We start from the raw sequence: 23,713 nt of genomic DNA on the forward strand, positions 1-23,713 counted from the left end.
GAACTCTCTCTGTCAGTGCACGTCAAACAAACAACAAAAGTATTTTAAGTGTCCTGATAATTTGTGACTAATAATTAAACTTGGAAAATGAGTCTCCAGAGTCTTGAAACGAAACGAAACTTGTGATACATATTATCCAAAAGCAGAAAAGGGAGGTAACATCTAAATATCCCTGCTCGAGGACATCACCAAGTAATTTGAGCCTAACCCTAAAATCAAGATACAAAGAAAAAAAGGGGGCTTAACTTTACATCCCCATAGTCTAATAATGCATGACCTGCCAACTGAGATTGCATTGTAAACATAAAAGCAATGAAAGCATAGCTTGAGCTTAAAAAAGATTATCCAGCTGGAAACTTGCAGTTGTAGCTGCTATACAAAGTCATCCACTCCTCCTGTCATGTCGTCAAATTCTATACCATCAAGCCTTGTGGGCTCGAGACACCACCACTATCAACAGCACCACAACAGATAGCATGAATGAAGCCTTTAGCTTTTCCTTGAAAGGATCGGTGGCTCCTGTTGTCTTCTGATTATCGGGAGACTGAAATAACTCGTTCATGAGCTTTGTGATGTTCTCGATCACTTCCATGACCTTAGCCTTAGTGTTGTCAAATATCCACCTTAATATATTCGCCACTTCATTGGAGTCCTCAGAACTCTCATTTGGACTCTGGAGTTCCTTGTTTTCAACTGCATATATCATAAAAATTCCTAATCCTAAATATTAAGCAAAAATGTTTTCTTTTCATAAGCCTGTCACTGTTGACCACCATATTGACCTACCAATACACGATTAATATTTTTATATAATTTCATATTCTCCACAGGCAAGATGGCTGAGTAAACAAAATGGTGAAAGGCCGGGAAACACAGGCAAAAACAATCATGAATAATTTTTTTTCTTTTGGGTTGTGGGGTGTAAATAAGTAGATGCCAACAGAAGTACTATTAAGAATGAATCATTTTAGTATCACTTGATTTAGTTGCATAAAAAGAAGTCACCAAAACGATAGAATATATGCCAGGTCCATCAAAATTTGAATTCAAATCCAAAGTCAAATAATTATTTCCAGGGGGGCAGGTACAATTAACAATTACCAATTACCAATTTACCACTAAAATCAAGATTACATTCAAGATTAAAAAAAGCCAAAACCTTTTATGAAGACCACATATGACTAGAACAGAAACAACCACCAAGCTAAAGCATGCCAGATGATTAGTCAAATCAAATTTGGGGTAACCACCTATTTCATAACCTAGTATTAAGTACAAAATTTGAAGTACCAAAGCAGGTTGACCCTTATACAGCCATAAAATCAGATGTGGTTTATCTAAGCACCTTCACTATCGTCATCATCTTCAGACTTGACAACAGACAATCCAGGACCAGTGGCTATCTTCCATAGAATGCTATGGTTATTTATAAGACTTGTCAATAAACCAATTCTGCATCTCCTTAAATATAAGTCTCATGCACATCTTGATTGTGAGCTTCAATTAAATGTTGTCTCAAATCATGCTTTATGCCATTCAGACAGAATATCCCCTTGAAAGTCTTCTCTTTAAAGTCAATTTTAAAGGGGACTCAACAGATAAATTTCAAGGAAGACAAGATAACTAAATACAGAAATACAACAAAATGCGTCATTAATGTTATGATTGATGGATGTTTTCCAACATTGATTATAATATGGACAAAGTTTTCCTCCAAACTGGGTTCGAGGAAAACTTCCTCTAACCCATTTAGAAAATTTCCACGTGTCCCTTGAAGATGTGAGAAGCAAATAATATTTAAATAAAGGGACACATTAAACTTAAAACTTCTAAAAAAGCTTGTACTTGCACATGCTCAATAGACACTTGTCATTTTTATAAATGGGTTGGTGGAAGTTTAAAGTTTGGAGGAAAACTCTCCATATATGTCTTTTCTTCATACGTAAAAATTTAAAATGAATTAATTAGAGAGGCTTGATAGAGTCCTAAAATTGATAGAACCTGCAGAGTATGATTCCCTGAGCTCCCGCACCACCTCATTATTCAAAACCGCATCCCAAACTAATTTATCTGATGACAATGATATGACCATTCTCTACACAAAAATTATGCCCATTAGAAACATACATAACCTTGATAGAGATAAGAAATATCCCTGCACGACCTTAATATAAGTTTAAAATGCTTAGAAATAAACATACAAGTTCAAAATAGAAGGAAAAAAACTATAGTCATTATGCATATCAGAGCCAGATCACAAGCCCTACCAATGTCATACGTTAAATCTTAATTCACAAGCATTAGGGTTTTTGCTGAAAGTTTTGCAATGACTGGCCCCACGCCTGTGGGGTCTGGAGCTTGAAGCCACAAAAGTTTTGCAGATTTACTCGAACCCCAGGTGCCTTCGAATCCTATTCCTTTGAGGGTCTCTACTTTAGTCAAAGGAGAACCTGCATTCCTTTTTACAGAGAAAGAGATGATGATGACAGAACATAAATTCCAGAATACTCTGGTCTCGAAATTTCTTCAAGGAGGACCCTCTTTAGATTCGATCAAACTGCATATTATTAAAAGATGGAGGGGCTGGCCAAAATTCCGACTTTAGGAATCCTAGATCCAAGGCATATCATGGTACGTATGATTGACAGGTATGATTTTGCTTAAGCCTGGGCAAGGGAATCAAGAGAAATAGAAGGATATCCTTTTAGGGTCTTCAAATGGACTCCGGATTTGAATGGGATGGAGGAGCTGCCGCTGGCTTCACTACCCGGTTTGCCTTTACATTTATTCAAGTTGGATTATCTACAGTCATTTGCAGGTTCAATCGGGAGGTTCTCGAGAGCAGATAACCCAACCATTTCTTTAACAAGACCCAGTTGTGCTCAGTTTTGTGTTGAGATAGATGTGTCTAAATCCTTGATGGAGGTTTTGGATGCGAATATCGGAATCTTGTGGCTTCTGGCAGAGAGTAGTGTATGAAAGGGTCCCGGCTTTCTGCTGTATATGTAAGCATCAGGGTCACCTTCCAACTGTTTGTAGAAAAGCCTCAAAAGGGAAGCAGGTTACTAAGTGCGTACAAAGGGAGATAAAATGTGTCTATGTGGTAAAACAGAAAGCAGCATTGGTTGAGGAAGGCACTTATGAAGAATCTTCCAAGCAGTTGGATAGTGTGGATGTGGTGAATGAACTTTTGGGTGGCCCTAAGGAAGGTAAAGAACTTACCAAGCTGGCTGGGGAAACAAATAAATAGGACAGTGAGAAGTTAGAGGAACATCTAGTTGTGAAGGATGGGGATAGACAATAAATGTTTTTAGAGGGGAGGAATGCAGAAATTGTCTTGGATGGACCAGAGGAAGGGGGAACTGATAGCTGAGACAGCTGCTGAAGAGATGGTGGAAAAAGGCTCCTTTCAATCCAATGGTGTTCAAATCCCTTCAGGGAAGCCAGGGAAACCTGATATGGTAGATGCCTCTGGCACACAGGATGTGGATGAGGAAAAGGAGGGTCACCAAACTCTGATGAGCAACTCGTTTGCCTCTTTACAAGATTTGGAAGAAGAAGAAGATTTATTCCAGGCCATTCTCAGTGCTAGCAAAGAATGTATATCAGACTCGGACCAACCATTTAAGTTTTTCAAAACAAAAGGTAAAATTTACCTCATAGCTGTTCATACCTTTCAGTAGAATTAATAAAGTCTCTATGAAATTATATTTACCTCATAGCTGTTCCAATGAAGTCCAAGGGGGTAAAATTTGGATTTTATGAGGGAAGGAGATTAATTTTGAGGTAATATCAGCATCTGCCCAGTCAATTTCTGGTTTCGTCTCTGTGAATTGTGTTCACAGATGTTGGAAGTAGATAAACCATGGCTGGTCTCTGGGGATTTTAACATTATTAGAGATAACTCTGAAAAGATTGGGGGAATCTCCAAACCAAAAATTGATATAGAGGACTTCAATAACTTTATTAATGATTGTGGATTAATCGAGCCAACTTTTTGAGGGATCCAAATTCACTTTGTGTAGTGGAAGAGAAGGTCTATTCAGAATATGGGGAAGATTAGACAGAACTTTAGCAACTCCAGATTTCTTATACACACAGAGAAGGTTGGTAGTTAACCATTTACCTAGGATAGGCTCGGATCACTGTCCTATGCTGATTTCAACAGGGAAGGAATTTGAGGCATATGGTCCATCTCCATTCAGGTTTCAGCGAATGTGGAGTCAGCATCAAAACTTCAAAAGCTTAGTGGAGGAAATTTGGGCACAGCATGTAGAGTGTAAAGGTTTGCTTAAACTCGCAGCCAAGTTAAAACGACTCAAAATAAAGCTCAAAACATGGAATAAGGAGTGTTTTGGGAGGGTAGAAAAGAGGATTTATGGTTTGGAAGATTCTATTCTGGAACCAGAAGCAATGATATTCAATGGCTATGATGTGCATGTGGAAAAGGAACTAATCAAAAATAGAGTTGAGTTGGACAGATGTTTGCTCAAGGAGGAAATTCTATTGAAACAAAAGGCCAGAGTTAGGCGGCTGCAGGAGGGCGACTCCAATTCCAAGTTCTTCCATGCATCAATTCAATACAGGAGGAATAAGTCGATTATCAAACGGATGAACATGACAGATGAAGGATTTTACAATCTCTTAAGGAAATCCACAATGCAGCTACCAGTTATTTCCAAGAGGTTTTAACATCGAATGGGGATATGGCACTTTTTAATTTGAGTCATCTGATATGCCCCGTGATACTGGAGTCAAAGAATTCTAAACTTTTTCAACCCCCTACTTAAGAAGAGCTTAAACAGGCATCATCTGGCATATCCATAGACAGTAGTCCAGGTCCTGATGGATTTGGTTCTAGCTTTTTCTTAAGCTGTTGGGAGATTGTTTCTGGAGATGTCCTTGAGGCTGCTAAGGAGTATTTTGAGGGGGTTGAATTACCACCCTTCTATTACTCATCATATATCGTCACAATTCCAAAGGAAGATAACCCAAAAAGTTTCCAAAGATTAAGGCCCATAAGTTTATGCTCAGGGGTTTATAAGATCTTCTCCAAGGTCATGAAGATAACCCAAAAAGTTTCCAAAGATTAAGGCCCATAAGTTTATGCTCAGGGGTTTATAAGATCTTCTCCAAGGTCATGGTAGATCAGCTATCCCCCTTTCTTTCTAGAGTGATTTCTAAAGAGCAAGGAGGTTTTATTAAGGGACGGAGTATTCATGAAAACATATCCTTAGCCCAATAAATGATAGAGAGTATTAATAAAAAGGTAGTTCGAGGTGGGAATTTAATATGAAGGTGGACATGGCACAGGCCAATGATAGGCTGGAATGGTCATTTCTCTTAGATGCTCTTAAAGCATTTGGATTCTCAGATTGTTGGAGAAGCTTGATTTGTAATTGCATTGCACTTTCTTCATTCTCAATCATGATGAATGGGACATATCAGGGGTTCTTTAAGTCATCTCGGGGGTTGAGATAAGGCTACCCTCTATCGCCTTATTTGTTCATAATAGCAAAAGAAGTACATAGTAGGATGTTGAATCAAGCTTTTCAGGAAGGTAGGATTGGTCCTTTTCAACAATATCGAGGCTGCCCTTTAATCACTCACCTTCTTTATGCTGATAATTTGGTTATATTTTTTTTTTTGATAAGTAAGAGTTAAATATTATTGAGATGAATGAGATAGGCATTAGCCGTGTACACCGGAAGTATACATAAGAACACCTAAATACATTCTAACTGCGATGAATTAAAGACAAAAAATCATGAGCGTTGTCCCCATTTAGTACAATAGCGGAAAACCAAAGCAATAAAGTGTGGAGAAAAAAATTATTCAGCTCCTCCCTTGTACGTTCCTTATCATCAAAACAATGCGCATTCCTTTCTAACCAAATACACCACATGATACATAAAGGAATTATCTTCCACACCGCCGCCACTTGATGACAACCTTGCAACTTCCTCCAAGGACCCAACAAATCCACCACCCTCGAAGGCATCACCCAAGGAACATCAACCCTTTGAAAGATCTCATCCCACAACCCCCTTGCTACCTCACAATGCAATAGAAGATGGTCCACAGATTCACCATTCTTTTTGCACATATAACACCAATCTACCACAACACAACCCCTCTTCCTCAAATTGTCCGTAGTCAAGATCTTCCCAAGAGCAGCATTCCAAACAAAAAAAGCAACTTTAGAGGGCACCCGGGACTTCCAGATAATTTTCCAAGGGAATAGGGCATTATCTTGTATTGTCAAGATTTTATAATACGCCTTAACCGTGCATTTCTTATTATTGGACCTTCACTTCAAACTATCCCCCCGAGTCGTAGGCATCCGCTTGGAGTAAAGTAAGCTGAAAAAAATTTGAGACAATAGCTAATTCCCAGTCATGAAAATTCATGGTAAAAAGAATATTCCACTGGTGAGAGCCATGCAAAAAGATTCGCATATCCGCTACTAAAGCCTCCCTATTCGCATATCCCCTTTTCAATGCAGTTGCCTGCTACAAAACAGATCTGATTTTCAAAACATGGCCAGCCCCTCCTTATAAACTTCCATAAACCCACTCCATACCCCCCTCTCACTACATTAGAACACCACCCACCCCAAGCCGCTCCATATCTAGCATCGATGATTGCCTTCCACAAAGATCCCTCCTCCGAATGATATCTCGACAACCATTTCCCCAACAACGTTTTATTAAAAGTTCTCAAGTCACACGCTCCCAACCCCCCCTATACAACTGGAGCACATACTATCTTCCATTTCACCAGGTGGAAGTTCTTCTCCTCCCCCATACCCCTCCATAAGAACCCCCTAAATAATTTCTCGATCCTATCCACCACCCCTACAGGCATCGGAAATAGTGATAAGTAATAAGTGGGGAGATTAGTAAGAGTGCTCTTAATAAAGGTGAGACGACCCCCTTTCGATAAATACATCCACTTCCAACCAACCAACCAACCTTTTCTCTATCTTCTCCACCACCCCATCCCAAATAGCTATAGCTTTAAAAGTTGCTCCCAACGGTAAGCCCAAATATTTCATCGACAAAGAGGACACTTAACAATCCAAAGTGTTTTCTAATCTGGGAATATTTGTGACCACACCCATTGGAACCATCTCAGACTTCCCCAAATTCACCTTAAGTCCCGACACTGCTTCAAAGCAACGTAGCAGTGCTCGTAGAGTCTGAATCTGACTAATATCCGCATCACAAAAGATAAGCGTATCATATGCAAATAAAAGATGTGAAATAATAATAGGACCCCAGTGTTATTGCCCACCTGATAACCAGATAAAAGAGACCCCCATCCACAGCCGCCTTTACCATCCGACTAAGAGCCTCCATGACTATAATGAGCAGAAGAGGAGATAGTGGATCACCTTGTCGCAAACCCTAAGAACTATTAAAGAATCCAGCAGGAGTGCCGTTAACTAGCACTGAGAACTGTGCAGTAGAAATATAGTGACTCATCCAAGAGATCCACCTCTCGCCAAACCCACATCTCCCGAGCAAATATAATAAGAATTCTCAGTTCACATGATCATAAGACTTTTCCATGTCTAACTTACAAAGAATACCTGGCTCTCCCTCCCTCAATCTGTGATCCAAGCACTCATTAGCAATGAGTACTGAGTCAAGAATTTGTCTCCCACGAATAAATGCGTTTTGTGACTTGGAGATAATTTGTTCCATCACAGGGCTTAACCTATTGGCAAGCACCTTCGAGATTATTTTGTGAATACCACTAATCAGGCTTACAGGGCAGAAATCCTCAATACTCAACGCCCCTTGTTTCTTAGGGATAAGAGCAATAAAAGTCGCATTGAGAGATCTTTCAAACTTTTGAAATGAGTGAAATTAACAAAAAACCTGCATGACATCACCTTTCACAATGTTCCAGCAAGTTTGAAAGAAACCCATACAGAAACCATCTGGACCTGGTGCTTTATCCTTAGCCATACCGGAGACGACCTTGTAAATCTCATCCTCATCAAAAGGTCTCTCTAGCACACTCCCACTCTGCGGATCAATGCTCTCAAAAGCCAGGCCATCAAGCTTCGGCCTCCAATCAGCTGGTTCAACGAGAAGGGACTCATAATAATTCACAATATGGTTCTCTATATCATGAGGCGAGGACAACTTCCCCCCATTTGAATATAACCCCCTCCGATAGCGACACCACCTGACCCATCGCCGTCGATGCTGGCTGAGGCCCACCCGACGACGACGGAACGTCAGCCATGCCTAACTCGAGTCCACTGCCTACGGTAGCTGGGCCTGTATCTTCATACAAGCATTGGGCCGTGATTACACTAACACTGGGCCTCTGGGCCAATTGATCCGAAGCCTTCAAAACTTGCGGCCCAACCCCAACCACCCCTTTACCCTTCGTCGGCTCCCCCACTGCTTCCAAATCTTCAACAGCCCTTAGCCCAAAGCCCAAGCCATTCTCTTGGCCCACACCCCTTTCATTAGTCCTCCAAAATGCAGCGTTTCATCACCACCATATTGGCCTGCAGACTCTCAACTTGTTTCTCCATCTCCTCCAAGGCATGCAGCAAGTATTCCATATGTGACTCTGACACATCCCTGCCACTCCCATCGCTATGTTGAGCCATCACCAAAGAGGGTAAAACTTCTGTCCTCTCACATTTTTTGGCGCTTGAGACAAGACATCACTGTAGGACAAGACAGGTTGAGGCCTTTGCAGCAAGGTGGATGGCAGCCATGGAAGACCTCTGTTTTTCCCCCCCACACCAAAGGAGGTTGCTTTAAGCTCCAGCAACAACTCCCCAAGAAGCCTCCAACCTTCCCCCTTCCTCCCCTCAGGGATCAATAACGTTCCACGCCGTTTCACTGGACCAAACTCTGATAGAGAGAAAAAAACTCCCAAAGGAGTTGCGCTGCCTCTGCACCATCAAAACTTGGGCACCACTTCTTCTCGATCTAAGAAAGTCTGACGATCCCCCATAAGCTGCTCCTTCCTTAACCATGACAGCCAACCATCCTAAAGCTTCATGGTCTAAAGAAATAAATCTCACGACTCGACAACTACTCTCAATGAACCTCCACCAGCTTTCATTCAACTTCCTCAACTCAAAACACTTATTATCAACGATAACGTTTCTACGTAGCTCCATCCCAATGCTGTACTGTAATGCGTTACACAACTAAGAAACTACACTAATCTAAGAACCACTGAGAGATGATCGCTAGACAAACCATCTTTTTTTTCTCAAACAGTACGGAGAGAAAATCTGTAGTAGATTCTAGATCCGAACCTCAAATCCCCCAGATGTTTCTTGCGAGAGAATCGCATCGAGCAGCAATATTCTCAAGAAACGAACATTTCTTTCAATCATTTGGTTATATTTATGAATGGGTCAAAGTCTTTTGTTAAAGCATGTCGAGGTTCTAAGGATTTATGAGAGTATATCTGGTCAAAAGGTGAATAGCAACAAGTCGGATATATTTTTCCAACCAAAGTGTCAGCAGCTAGGAGATCAATTGTGCTAAATGCCACTGGTTTCAAAGATGCAAAATTCCCATGTACGTATTTGGGAGCACCACTTCATACAAGCAAGCTTACTTCTGCCCTTCTAGAGCCATTGATGCTGAAAGTGAAGAAGAAACTTGCAGGATGGAAAGCGGTTTTATTTTCTAATGGTGAAAAGCTTACCCTTATTAAACATGTCTTATCAAGCTTACCCATACATCTTATATCAGTTTTGAATGCCCAAAGAATGTGATAAATGAGTTGACAAAGGTATTTGCGGATTTCTTTTGGGGGTGAGAAGGAAGGGAAAAGAAGAAAAAATGGATTGCTTGGAGAAGAGTATGTAAACAAATAGAAGGGGATCTAGGAATCCGGGATTTAGAAGAAGTGAAGAAAAAGCTGCACATGAAGTTAGCATGGAAATTTTTACATGAGAACTCTCTGGGGGCAACTTTTTTAGAGTGAAATGCCTCACACAGGCACACCCTTTTCTCATCACAGCATCTCGACAAGACTCTAGTTTCTGGAAAGGGTTTAGATTAGTCCTTCCAGATGTAATCCGTGGCACAGGCTGGCTAGTGAAGCAAGGAAATCTCTCCTTCTAGTTTGATAATTGGTCTCAATTGGGTTTGTTGGCAGATAACGTGGAGTGTATTTCTCAACCTCTGCTACTGTTTAAAAAGGTATGGGGAAATAATGGATGAAATAAACATAAATTGAAGAACTACTGGGGTAGATTTTAACAAACCAAATAGTGAAAAAGGAATTATAGATTAGAGAAGGGAATGACTATCCAATATGGAAAGCTTCTAGCACAGGAGATTTCACAACTAGATCTGCATGGTCTTACACTCGAGCATATGGGGAGAGAGTCACTTGGGCCAAGTGGGTTTGGCACAAAGCCATTCCGTCAAGAATTTCTAATTTTATGTGGAAGAGTTTTAGGGGCAGCCTGCCTTTTGATATTGACATTCAAAAGTTGAATATTGCTTTAGTCTCCAAGTGTAATTGCTGTGAAAAAACAGATATGGACTCATTAGACCATGTGTTGTGCTTAAGTCTGTTTGCTTCTGAGTTATGGGATTATTTTGCAAGGTTACTGGGCATCAAAATAGAAGGAAGAAGAAGCTTGCAACAGATGACAGAGACCTGGTTCCGGAAGGCTAATGCTGTCTCCCAACTAGGTATTATTTTGGGTTCATTTTATTTTTATTTTTTAAACATCAAATCCAATATCCCTTGAGTTTTGGGTATGATACATTCATTCTTTGGCTAGTCCCCTGAAAGATTCATTAAATTCCTGTTACTGTAAGAACAAACACTTCACACAAACATCCACACACGTCCCTTCGTGAATGATGAAACAGCAAAAAAGGTAATTCGTTGTCCATTTCAACTGAGAATTATAACAAATAATAAACAAAGTGGTTTTAATTCCTCCAACTACATTAATTATATCATTAACAACTCTAACAAAGGTGTATCATGCAGAGGATGCTTGCCTGCAATTCGAGAACACGAGATGCTCTAGCCAAGAGTTGTAAGAAGTCTTCCTAGTGAAACTTGAAGTTATTGTACCATAAAAATGAAATTAGTCAGTCCAGAGCAATGTACATCGCAAAATCCTCCCCATCGCTTCTCTAAACCTGAGATAAGCTCAGCATTGTTCCTCCAAGTTTTCTGTCTTCTCAAGAGAACACAAAAAGAAGGGACTTTACCTCTAAAGCTTTCAATTTGGGAATACTCTACTCCTCACTATCTTTTCTGTCTCAGTTACACTCAAATGCCTAATCCCATTATCCTTCATCCATTTCTCTCCTCCGACCAGACTCTCTTGGAGCTGCTTCTTGCCCATCTTCAACAACTTTAAGCCCTCAGTTACTTTTGAGAAGAAGCCTCTGGTTTTAAACACCAAGCTCCAAACACCCAGAATAAAACCTGCTAGTCACTATCAAATCTCACGACGCCACCATCATAAAATTTCACGTTGCTCGTAAGAATACCATTAAAAACCAAACGATCCACCCCAGCATCCAAACGTCTCCAGACCCCAACGAAATCTATACCATTCAAATCTTTTTCTAGTACAGAAATTTTTCCTTGCAAATAATCTAGAGCCCCAAATAAAGACTTGGATACCATCCTATTAGCATGATATGCTCTTTGTTTCCTTATTTATCTTTCGATAATTGTATATATTTCTTTCCATAGAATCTGTACAGAATACTAGTTTCCATACTTAGACAGATTTTGATTATTGTAATTTAGGCTTAATTCTAGCGATGTATACTGCACATTGGTGCCTTTATAACGAAAGCAAATCCTCACAATGGAGGTATTCAATCCATTTGACATGGTATCAAGAGCAGGTTACTAGCCTTATGATTTTTCTTCGATTTTTTTTTCCTCAGGCTTTTCTCTTTTGAGTTCCCGGCGGCATTTATGCTGGTTTTTGGTGCTGTTCTGGTGATTTGGCACCATCTGGGTGCAGTCTTGGTTTCTCCTCTGATTTTCGGTGCAGTCTAGTTGGGTCTGGTGTTTTTTGTGGCTTTCGGCTTCCTTGCTGCGTGGTGCTGGTTCCAGGCTCCTTGTCAGCAATTTCTGTTGCCTTTTCAGTTTCTGCTTTGTGAATTTCTGTTGCCTTTTCAGTTTCTGCTTTGTGGGTTGTTGTCAGCAGCTTCTTGTGAACCTTTGGGCGTCAGTAGCTTATTTTATTTTTTTTGGTTGTCTGCATATTTCAGTTGGGCAGGCATTCTCTTTGTTGGACGTGTGATTATTTTTTTTACTTAAGAGTATCATGTCTTCCGATTCTTTCACTGTGAAATTCACAGGCAAAAATTATTTTGCATGGGAATTTCAATTCCATTTATTTGTTACGAGAAATGAGTTAAGGGGTCGTATTGATGGGAGTAATCCGGCTCCTACTAAGCTTCCTAAATTAGCTCAGTGGAAGATCAAAGATGCTAGGGTGATGACATGGATTTTAGCATCGGTTGATCCTCTTATTGTTCTTAATCTGAGGCCCTATAAGATTGTTAAATCTATGTGGGAATATTTAAAAAAGGTGTATAATCAAGACCATACATCCCGACGGTCTCAGTTAGAGTATGAAATTGCCAGTTATACTCAGGGCTATCTCTCCATTCAGGATTATTTTTCTGGATTTAATAATCTCTAGGGAGAATTTACTAACATAATTTATGCCAAGGTACCAGAAGAGTCTCTCTGTTGTGCAGGAAGTTCATGAGCAAAGCAAGCAAGATCAATTTTTAATGAAGTTAAGCCCTGAAGTTGAGGTCACTCGCTCCAATTTGATGAATCATGCTCCCGTGCCGTCTTTGGATGTTTGTTTTGGGGAGTTACTTCGTGAGGAGCAGCATCTTGCCACCCAGGCTACTTATCAGCACAACAAAATGATCCCCAATGCAGTGGCTTATGCTACTCACGAAAAAGGCAAGGACGAGACATGCGGGCAGTTCAATGTTTCGACTGCAAAGAATACGGTCATATTGCTAATAATTGTGCACGGAAATCTTGCAACTACTGTAAGAAGCATGGGCATATTATCAAAGATTGTCCTACTCGTCCTCAAAATCATCATGCTAATGCTTATCAGGCTACTGTGGGTTCCGCTTCTTCTACTACTGTTGATGACTCATCTACTCTTACTACTGAGAAGGTTCAGCAGATGATTCTTTCAGCTTTTTCAGCCTTAGGGCTGCAAGGTAACGGTTCCCTTTCTCCCTCATGGCTTGTTGATTCGGGTGCGTCTAATCACATGACTAGTTCTTCTGATACACCTAGCAATATTCGGCCTTATACTGGATCGGCACACATTCAGATTGCTAATGGTGGTCAGTTACCCATCCGTGCTATTGGGGATATGGATTCCACTATTAGAGATTTTTTTGTATCTCCTAAGCTTTCTACTAGTCTTATCTCAGTAGGTCAATTGGTTGATAACAACTGTGATGTTCGTTTTTCTTGTGATAGTTGTCTTGTGCAGGATCAGGTGTCGGGCAAGATACTCGCAAGGGGGCCTAAAGTTGGACGTTTATTTCCTTTGCATTTTTCCATTCCTAATGTCATTTCATTTGCTTGTAACACTGTGAACAATAAGTGTGAAGTGTGGCACAAATGGTTAGGTCATCCTAATTCCATTATTTTATCTCATGTCATAAACTCTGGTTTATTGGGCAATAAAGACCAATTTTCTTCTCTCTTTTGATTGTTCAACATGTAAATTAGGCAAAAGTAAGTCTCTTGCTTTTCCTTCTCATAGTAATCATGTTGAACATTGTTTCGATTTGATTCATAGTGATATGTGGGGAATTTATCCTGTTATCTCCCATGCAAATTATAAATATTTTGTTACATTCATTGATGATTATACGAAGTATATTTGGATTTATTTTCTTCGCTCAAAATCTAAGGTCTTCTCTGTCTTTCAACAATTTACTGCTTATGTTGAAACACAATTTTCTTCTGGCATTAAAATTCTACGGTTTGATTTAGGTGGTGAATACATATCTCGTGAGTTTCATGATTTTCTTAACCAAAAAGACATTGTTTCTCAGCGTTCTTATCCATATACACCTCAACAAAATGATGTTGCTGAATGAAAAAATAGACATTTGTTAGATGTTGTTCGTACGTTACTACTCCAATCCTCTATTCCCCCTAAATTCCAGGTCAAAGCATTATCTACGACAATTTATTTAATTAATAGATAGCCATCCAGTGTCTTGAATTTTGAAAGTCCTTACTTTCGTCTTTACCTTGATATGCATACTTTTGGCTATGTTTGCTTTGTTCATTTGCCTTCCCATGAACAACATAAGTTATTTGCTCAATCTGTTAGGTGCGCTTTTATGGGTTATAGTGCTTCTCACAAAGGCTATATTTGTTATGATCCATGTTCTAACCGATTTCGTATTTCTTGTCATGTTGTGTTCTTTGAAAATCAGTCCTTCTTTCCTTCTCCTGTTGAGTCTTTGCTTGAGATGCATGCTTTGCCTAATTTTGATGACCCGGTTCCTTTTCCTGGCCGATTCAAATCTGGACTTGAACATGAAAGACGATGAACTACTTTGCCCCTTCCTAAGACTAGTCCGCCATCTGAGCCTATTCAGATTGAATCCTCTACGGGTGATCTAAATACTACCACAGTTCCTCGCCGTTCGACCAGAGTATCTCGTCCACCAGGCCGGTATGGTTTCTCTCATACCTCTCTTCATGCTACTTTGTCCTCCATTCCCATCTTGTCAGGTTATTCTGAGACCACTAAACATGAATGTTGGTGTGCGGCAATGGCCGAGGAACTTCGGGCTCTTCAGAATAATCATACATGGGATGTTGTCCCTTGTTCTGCTCAAGTGAAAGCCATTGGTTGCAAATGGATCTATTCCATCAAGCTACGTTCTGATGGGACTCTGGATCGGTATAAGGCCCGGTTGGTTGCACTTGGCAATCGGCAAGAGCATAGGGTGGACTATGAGGAGACTTTTGCTCCAGTTGCCAAGATGACTACGGTTCGGACTATTCTCTCTATTGCTGCCTCCCAAGGCTGGCCTCTTCATCAGATGGATGTCAAAAATGCCGTTCTTCATGGGTGATCTCAAAAAAGAAACCTACATGACCCTTCCAGCTGGTTTGTCCTCTTCTTCTTCCTCGAATGTCTACAAATTGAAAAGATCCTTGTATGGGCTGAAACAGGCTCCCGAGCGTGGTTTGATAAATTCCGCTCCACTTTGCTTCAATTTTCTTTTAATCAGAGTGCCTATGATTCTTCTTTATTTTTCTGCAAGACAACTCTTGGCGTTCTTCTTCTTCTGGTTTATGTTGATTATATTGTTATTACTGGGACAGACTCTACTCTGATCACCCAACTGCAGCATCATCTTCAAGCCTCCTTTCATATGAAGGATCTTGGTCCTCTTACATACTTCTTGGGGTTGGAAGTCCATATTGATCCTTCTGGCATTTTTTTGAATCAACATAAATACACTCAGGATCTGATTACTTTGGCTGGTCTTCAGGATACTTCTTCTGGGGATACTTCTCTGGTAGTAAACACGAAGTATCGTCGGGAAGAGGGTAATCTCCTCTCTGACCCCACTATGTATCGACAATTAGTGGGGAGTTTGAACTATTTGACTATTACTCGACCTGATATTTCCTTTGTTGTACAGCAGGTTAGTCAGTTCATGCAGGCTCCATGTCATCTACACTTGGCTGTTGTTCGTCGTATCATTCAATATCTTCAAGGTTCCCCTAGTCGTGGCATGTTCTTTCCTACTGGAACTCCTCTCCGTCTTGTGGCTTATAGTGATGTTGATTGGACAGGATGTCCTGATATGCGTTGATCTGTTACGGGATGGTGCATGTTTCTTGGTGACTCCTTGATATCTTGGAAGATTAAGAAACAAGATCGTGTTTCCAAATCTTCCACTGAATCTGAATACCGTGCAATGTCCGCTGCTTGTTCTGAGATTCTCTGGCTTCGTGGTCTCCTTGCTTAAATTGGTTATGTTCAGTCCTCTCCTACACCTCTACATGTTGACAACACAAGTGCCATTCAGATTGCCGCCAATCCTGTTATTCATGAACTTTACATACATATTGAGGTGGATTGTCATTTCATTCGGGAAATATTGGACACTCGTATCATTACACTTCCTCACGTTTCTACTGACCTCCAGATCGCCAATGTGTTTACAAAGGCCATGACACAACAACTTCATCAGTTTCTTTTTGGCAAATTGATGCTTCATTGCTTCTTGACCGACCAGCATCAATTTGAAGGGGGATGTTAGCATGATACGCTCTTTGTTTCCTTATTTATCTTTCGACAATTGTATATATTTCTTTCCTCTATACCGCATGGTAGTTTCCATACTTAGATAGATTTTGATTATTGTAATTTAGGCTTAATTCTAGTCGTGTATACTGCTCATTGGTGCCTTTATAATAAAAGCAAATCCTCACAATGGAGGTATTCAATCCATTTGACACGTCCAAGCCTCTTCACCTTTTTCCTGCCATTGCCTCCTGTTCTTTATATACTTTGCAACAACAGAAAGCATCAAATCCCCTCAAAATAACAACAGAAAGCTTCTTAACCCACTTTGCTATAAACCTCTCCAACTTTCTAATCTCCTCGTCAAGATACCACTTGCAAGACCTTTACCTTCATTATTCTCAGATACTGATATCCCTGATTGATCATCCTGATCTATCCCATCTCCAGAAAAAATACATCCTCACTCCATTCCTTTAAAATGGATTCAAAGTAGTAAGCAAGTAAGCAGCATTAATGGACTTTGCAACTTTAATCATGGCATCATCTTCTATTAAGGCAGTCAGCCCTTCACCTTCTTGGCATCTGAAAAGGACGCAATCCAAAAAAATTTGGATCATGGGTGTACCTGCTAATTTGAGAAACCTTTTGTCTCAAAGAAGTGCTGGGCAATGATCGGCACCGCTCAACCACAAATGATAGGTGCTTAAGAAAGGCAATGGAAATTGCAAGAGACTTGAAATCTTTAGAACTGCCCCCCTGAACTTTCATTCTCCAAAATTTCTCATCATATATCTCAGGTTTTATCTTCTCTAAGGCATCACTAAGCTCTATTTCTGCCCACAAATCAAGCCAGTCGGTCAATCACAAAATACAAAGAGACAATAAATCTTCTGCAGGTTCTCGTCTTCCGCAAAGGAAAGCAATGTTCCAGAATGCTCTACCAGCGACCTGACTCGTTTATCAAAAGATATCATCAAATCAACAAGATGCAGCAATGATGTCCTTGCCTGAGAACGACTATTATGACAGTCTCTTCATCCAAATGACCAAGATATACGGGAAATATACCTTTAGCCAAGTATGTTGATAAGGAGATGACCATTGCTAATACCCATTCTACCCATTCTTCTCCGCAACTATACTCGGATTGCATTGCTTCATCAACCAGTGGCAACAATAACTCATCCATAGAGTCAACATAGTCCCTAGTGATCTTATACACAAGGGCAAAAATGAATTCCGGTTTATTGATGCTTTTTGAGAAATGGCGTTGGGATGCCAATGAAATAGGATTTACAAGCTCTTCAATAGCCCAGAGTGGCTGGTGCAAAGCCACTTTCTTCGCCATTTCACAGCACTTGTATTTCAAATCCCCTTGCATTGTAAAATGAGGATTTGGTACTTCTGTTGATTTCCTTGTATCTAGGTTGGACGAGATCGAAGTGGAAAGAGGTGGTGGCCATCCAAGGGAAGCAAGAAGGGCCTGATGGTCTACAATTGATTGGGGTCGTAAAATGGCTAGGGCTCGATCTACCTTGTGATCAACTAATGAAACAAGATGTGCCCATTTAGGGCATCTTTGTAACAAAAGTTAGACATCTTCTGTCAATTTTAGGGTTTTAATTCCAAGTAGACGTGTTTCCTCTGAGTTCTAGGTCATAGAATGCTTTTTGAGGTTTTTGTTCTTAGTAAAATAGATGGCATCTTCAATATCACCAACCAAAGTGTCAAGCTTTAATGCCATCTCTGCATACATTCGAACAGTCTCCACCCTTGCCACCTCCTTGGCCAATGCCAGCTCTTCCCCTAAAATCTACTCCGCCCTCTCATTTCCCTCTCCTGCTCTTCCATCTGATATCAAGCCATGGGAGCGAGTTGAGGATCCGAGAGCGATCAATTTGCCATTGATGTTGTTGAAAAAACCATCAAATCGGTTGAAAAACACAGTGTAGGCAACAAGACTTGCTCCGAGCCTCCGACTGAGGTCGGTTAAGAGCACTGAGTGTGGAGCTCTGAGACTAAATGTGGAGCATCATTGAGATTCTCCTTGGTGCCAAACTTATCGTCGAGGGAAGAGAGAGCACCAAGGAGAGGTCCATTGTTGAGATTCTCCTTAGGTTTACTACCATCTATTATCAACTGGTGTCTTTGGCTTCATAGGTGCACAGCTCGCATGGAAGATAAAAAGGAGTCGATAAACAATACATTTTAAGATTAAACTTTTGGTTGCTAACAAATGATGAAATTATCTCCTTGTAAGAAAGTTAGTAATTCTGATCTTGCCATAATGCATCAATTAGGCATCACCTTCTCAGGTATCCAAACACCAAAAGTTTTGCTTTTTCCGATGGACTCCCCCAGTCTCAAGTTTTGTCAAGCTGAATGCAGATGGATGCAGTTTGGGCAACCCAAGTATTTGTGGTGGGGGAGGGATAATCCAAAATTTAAGGGGGGATTTGATTGTAGGTGTTTCTGCCTAGTATGGATGGAGAACAAGCACAATGGCTGAGGTACATGCTCTACTAGATGGCCTTAAAGTTTGCATAAGGTCGAACCTAAGTAGAGTTGAGGTTGAAACCGATTCATAGATCCTTGTAAATTGGTGGAATAGACATAACCGTCTTAACTGGGAAGTAAGGGAGGACTGGGAGAGAATCTTATGCCTATCAAAAGATTTGAGTCTTACAGTTAAGCACATTTTCAGAGAAGTAAACCAAGTTGCAGATATTTTGGCTAAACAAGGTGCAAAAGGGAGTACAAGAGAGATCTCGTCAGCCACTAGAGACATTATAGGAACTCTTAGAATTGAGAGAGCTGGTTTGCCTGTGCTACGGTGTAAATGATAGGGCTCAATATACACAGTCCATATACACGATTTTTTATTCTCTAGTTTTTCTTTACTTTGGGCTGTATCTGGGTTTTTGTACAGTCTAGATGTTGGTTCATTATCATGGTATTCATTTGCCATAAGTGAGGGTTTATTAATAAAATTGGGGCTTTGTCCTCTTGCATGATAAAAAAAATTCACAAGCATTCTCAGGTGCGTGTGGCTCTATCTGTTCTCATACCTATCATTACTCCCAATAGCACAAGTTCAATAGATGGCTGATAGGGTACTGAGTGCAATACTTTCAACTCTCATCAACACTTCCTCAAAAAAATTTGTTAAAAGCATTTTAAGCACTTTGAGAAAATAATGGTGCCACAGTTTTCTATCATCACATTCACTTCAAAGAGGTCAACAATTCATATGATATTAGAAATAACAGAACTATAAGATATTACAAAAATAGATCTCAATTTTAATGCATCTTAAATATTCTCTTACACAATTTCACGCTACAATTTCCCCCAAAAGAACGAAAATTTGGGGGAAATGCATTTTAACTTTTCCACACAGATTATATGGAAACCTAGATTATAGGAGTACAAGGGAAATAGTACAAGGCACCTGAACAGATGGCTCGGTCTGCAATAAATGCAAGGCATTGTAAACTCTGTTGGATCCCTGAGTTTGCAAAATCCTAGAATTGCATAGATGCAAAGAGGGTTCCACCCAGTCTAACTCCAACCCAGTAGGACTTGTAACTTGATCTGCCACACCATTATCCACAGAAGGAACGGCCTTGCAGTATGAGGCAGGGTCAAAAACCCTAGACATGAAAACCATACCAAAAACAGCAGATGTTACTATTATACGTGCAAGTCATAGTGAAATGTGACTAGGTGATCCCAGAAAACAAATCAATCTAAAATCATATAACAACATTTTTGGTGGAAATTATCTAGCTCAAGGAAATCTTACTTTAAATCATTTGCATCATGAGCTAAATATCATCAAGTTCATAGCATCGTCATGGTATGTGATAGTCACGAGTGAAATTTCATAAGAAGCTCCTCCAAGATTTTGATTTAATGGCATGGAGAAACATTTATGGGGAAATTAGCTGCTCTCTAAATTCCATAATTCTTCAGCTTCATAGCATTAGGAAACAAAAAGAATGGGTATACTCAAACTGATAATACAGTGAGCCAAAACATGCTTCCACCAAGTTTTAGTATCCCTAGCTTATCAAGTTTGCAGTAACTCAACCATGTCATGGAAAAAGTTTGTAGACCAATGTAACCATATATCGCATTTCTTTTTGTACAAGCCTTCAATACCAAATGAAGCGTACTGGAGGCAAATGCCAAACCTTAAAGCATGAAACTTCCATAGCAGTTCCATGAAAATCCTACACTAGATCTTTTTTTATAAGAAAAATTCCTACACTCCTAGATCACATTCAAAGATACCATAGAAGGTTTATAGGACTTCAAGTTTTATTCCAGAGACTACAAACTATCTAGAACCAAGCTTGGGCCGTCAATATACCCAGTTTTCCATCCATTAATTAGCTCAGAGCATGAGAGTTATTCTTTTCTTTATTTTCTGGCCAGAGGGGAGCTAAGGGGCAGTTTTGGGCAAGAGCAAGGGAGAGAGTCACTCGTGTTATATATAGAATCATACATGTGACTTTGGGAAGCAAGATAAAATTGATTATAAGCTTTTCTTTCTTCTTATGTGGTGCAGTTCTAGATCAGCCATAAGTTAAAAGCTTGCCTCTACCATCTGTTGCATCACCATGCTTCTTCAGATTATAAAGCTTTTTGTACTCTTCTCTACTGCTTATAGTAATTATTCCTAACCTCTCTCCCAAAAATACAGTGTAAAACTTTCTAGTGCAGGTATTTGCATAAGAATCTTCCTATCATTATGAATAAGCCATCAACAAGAGAGATCACATAGATGTAACTTTGATAACTACTGAATTCTCTTTCTTTCTTTTTTTATGTCGGGGAACCTCTCCAAGGCATTCGGACCCACCCCTCTTAACTTCAAATGAGAAGCTATCTACTGAATTCTAACATACCATGTTACCACATGTACGCAAATCCGAAGCCATCTATAAGATTCAACAATGTATGAAGCAAAGGAGTGACTTCAAATGAGAATAAAAAGGACCACAGTTGACAAATGTGTTTGTTCTCGTCCACAATCTATTACTTATATGATTTATGAAGCCTCTTCTTTGTATTCAATTGAGCCACCTCATCATTCCATTTCACTTTACTTTTCAGTTTATTTTATTAACATATTCCAACCCTTCACGTGCTAAAAATACCTTTCATTGTATTGTCTCTATTACCACAATACACCAACTCAATGTTTTGACATTAAGATTTTAAAAAAGATTTAAAGAAAAAATTGATTCCCTATTAGTAATTCCTTGTCTCTTTGACTTTTCTCACAACTCTAATACAATTTTATTATTACTTTTCCAACAAAGAAAAATAGACTATTTATCTTATTGTAGCTATCTTATTATTCTTAACTCTTCTACTTCGAACTCTTTGTATTCACACCACTTAATTTTGATGTTAATTGAGAGGTAAAAATTGCCCTTCCTCAATATTATAAGAATATTCTTACATTTTTTTTTAGAAGTAAAACTTTATAAATAAAAAAAGGCATAGCCCAAGTTCTTACGTTATATAATCTTTGTGACATATATCTTAAACAATTCATGCATGATAGTCACGTAATCATTCCCACACAAATGCACGGGTTGAAGACCAGTATTTTAAAATAATTGGACAATGACTCATTTTGGATGGCCAGCGAAGCAAGCAAAATACGGCGAATTTGATTTTTTAAATACATTTTTTTACTCTAAATTTACATGAGATCTGACCAAATTTGCTAGCTGAATCATTGAGTTCGATCATGACTTATATTTCCTTTATATACCGATATATATTTAACATCGCCATTTCTATTGCCATAGCCATCCCCATCACCGAGCCCATCACTATCGACGTTACAATAAAGTCATCGATAGCCATACCACATCGCTTGTTGCGGTATATCGATCCACTTCATGATTTCACAATAGGCCCAAAAAAAACCTAGGAAAATATCGATCTTTAGGTTCTTGCTCCATCCTGTGGATCGTAAGTTCGTAACTCCCCAGCACAACAATAACAAAATCAATGGGAAATTCAAAACAAAAGATTTCCTATAATTTCCCTTCAAACCAATAGCCCACGTAATTTATTTAAAAGAAAGCATGAACAGCAAAGGAAAAGAAAAAAAAAAGAAAAAAGAAGAGATTTGAACTTGAATCGAATTAGAATCTTACTGTTGGAGAGCAGAAACAGCGTCCTGGACTTCATCCATGGAAGGAACAGGGCCGAGAACAAAATCGTCAAAATAGCCAAGGGGTCGCTTATCTTCGCTCCCATCGACAGAAACCCAGTCAAGCTCATCACTCTGAGACAGAGGAGGAGGCCAAGTGGGTATCCCAGAAGTTGCAGAGATGGCAACATTGTGGGAAGCAAAAGGTGAAGTGGAAGATAGAGAAAGCTGACTTGAGGAACTGGGTTTGTGGGTAGGCCTAGAAGTGGGAGATATAGAAGTATGGGGAGTGTTGCCGGAGGAAGAAATGGATTCTTGGAGAGCAGCGCCAGCAGCCACACCAGTAGTTCTTGCAGTACCAACTGCTCTTCCAACTGTCCTCAACATGCTTCCTCCGCTTCCACCTCCCATGCCTTTGCCACCAAACATGGACGCTCTCCGCTGGCTGTTGTGATATCAATCTCTGTGCGTTTAAAATCTAATCTAATTTTATCGTTGATAAAGGAATGTACTTGCTCTTCTGTCTCAGACCGACTGTTGATGTTTTCGAGGAGATGAAGGGATAGGGACATAGGATATGCTCTACCAAGTTCCACAAGCACACGGGTCCACTTCAAGAGCAGCTTTTTCTGGTTTTCTTTCTTTTTCTTATCGGTGCCCTTTACCCCGTTTTTGTCTAGTGGTGTGTTTGGTATTTATTGATAAAGGAATGTACTTGGCCTTCCGTCTCAGACCGACTGTTGATGTTTTCGAGGAGATGAAGGTATAGGGAGTGAGGGACATTGGATATGCTCTACCAAGTTCCACGAGCGTCACGGGTCCACTTCAAGAGAGCAGCTTTTTCTGGTTTTCGTTCTTTTTCTTATCGGTGCCCTTTACCCCGTTTTTGTCCAACGGTGTGTTTAGTATTTATTTTGCTACTTGGTAGTCTTTCTGGGGGGTGACATCGCGTATAGAACATATATATTCGTTGCCTTGCAAACAAGCGGTATGTCAAAGACGACGACTACGATAACCGGTGCGAAGAAAAATTTAAAAAATAGAAAAAGAAGAGACAAAAATGATTTGAAAGGCAAAAGACAAACGAGGGATTTTTGGGAGTTTAGTGCGATTGGGGTTATACAAGTACGTTTCGAAAGAAGAAGCGATATGATGTGCTGGCTGCTGAGGTTTCTGCAGAGGATGAGGTGCTGGGACTGGGAGTAACGCCACCATCTTTC

General features: G+C 39.9%; 1 protein-coding gene and 1 pseudogene across 1 annotated transcript; both read right to left on the reverse strand.

The window, feature by feature from the left end:
* Positions 1-49: 49 nt before the first annotated feature.
* LOC122318393 lies at positions 50-23,348 on the reverse strand. The gene is made up of 4 exons (XM_043135685.1): positions 22,498-23,348; positions 19,767-19,968; positions 2,002-2,095; positions 50-693 (listed from the first exon to the last, which is right to left on the reverse strand). Exons 1-4 carry the CDS (start codon positions 22,920-22,922, stop codon positions 422-424), a joined length of 993 nt encoding a protein of 330 aa, XP_042991619.1. The 5' UTR covers positions 22,923-23,348; the 3' UTR covers positions 50-421.
* Positions 2,102-18,414, reverse strand: LOC122318201 (annotated as a pseudogene).
* Positions 23,349-23,713: the final 365 nt, after the last annotated feature.

Source organism: Carya illinoinensis, chromosome 8 (genome assembly GCF_018687715.1).
Source record: "Carya illinoinensis cultivar Pawnee chromosome 8, C.illinoinensisPawnee_v1, whole genome shotgun sequence".
Lineage (NCBI taxonomy): Eukaryota > Viridiplantae > Streptophyta > Magnoliopsida > Fagales > Juglandaceae > Carya > Carya illinoinensis.

What these genes read in the sequence shown, in the direction of transcription:
- LOC122318393 (XM_043135685.1), bottom strand. Translation starts at nt 22,922, where the DNA reads ATGTTTGGTGGCAAAGGCATGGGAGGTGGAAGCGGAGGAAGCATGTTG. An exon ending in GCTGTTTCTGCTCTCCAACA is followed by an intron (nt 19,969 to 22,497) that starts GTAAGATTCTAA and finishes TTTCATGTCTAG; the next exon opens with GGTTTTTGACCCTGCCTCAT. An exon ending in AGACCGAGCCATCTGTTCAG is followed by an intron (nt 2,096 to 19,766) that starts GTGCCTTGTACT and finishes ATTTTTGTGTAG; the next exon opens with AGAATGGTCATATCATTGTC.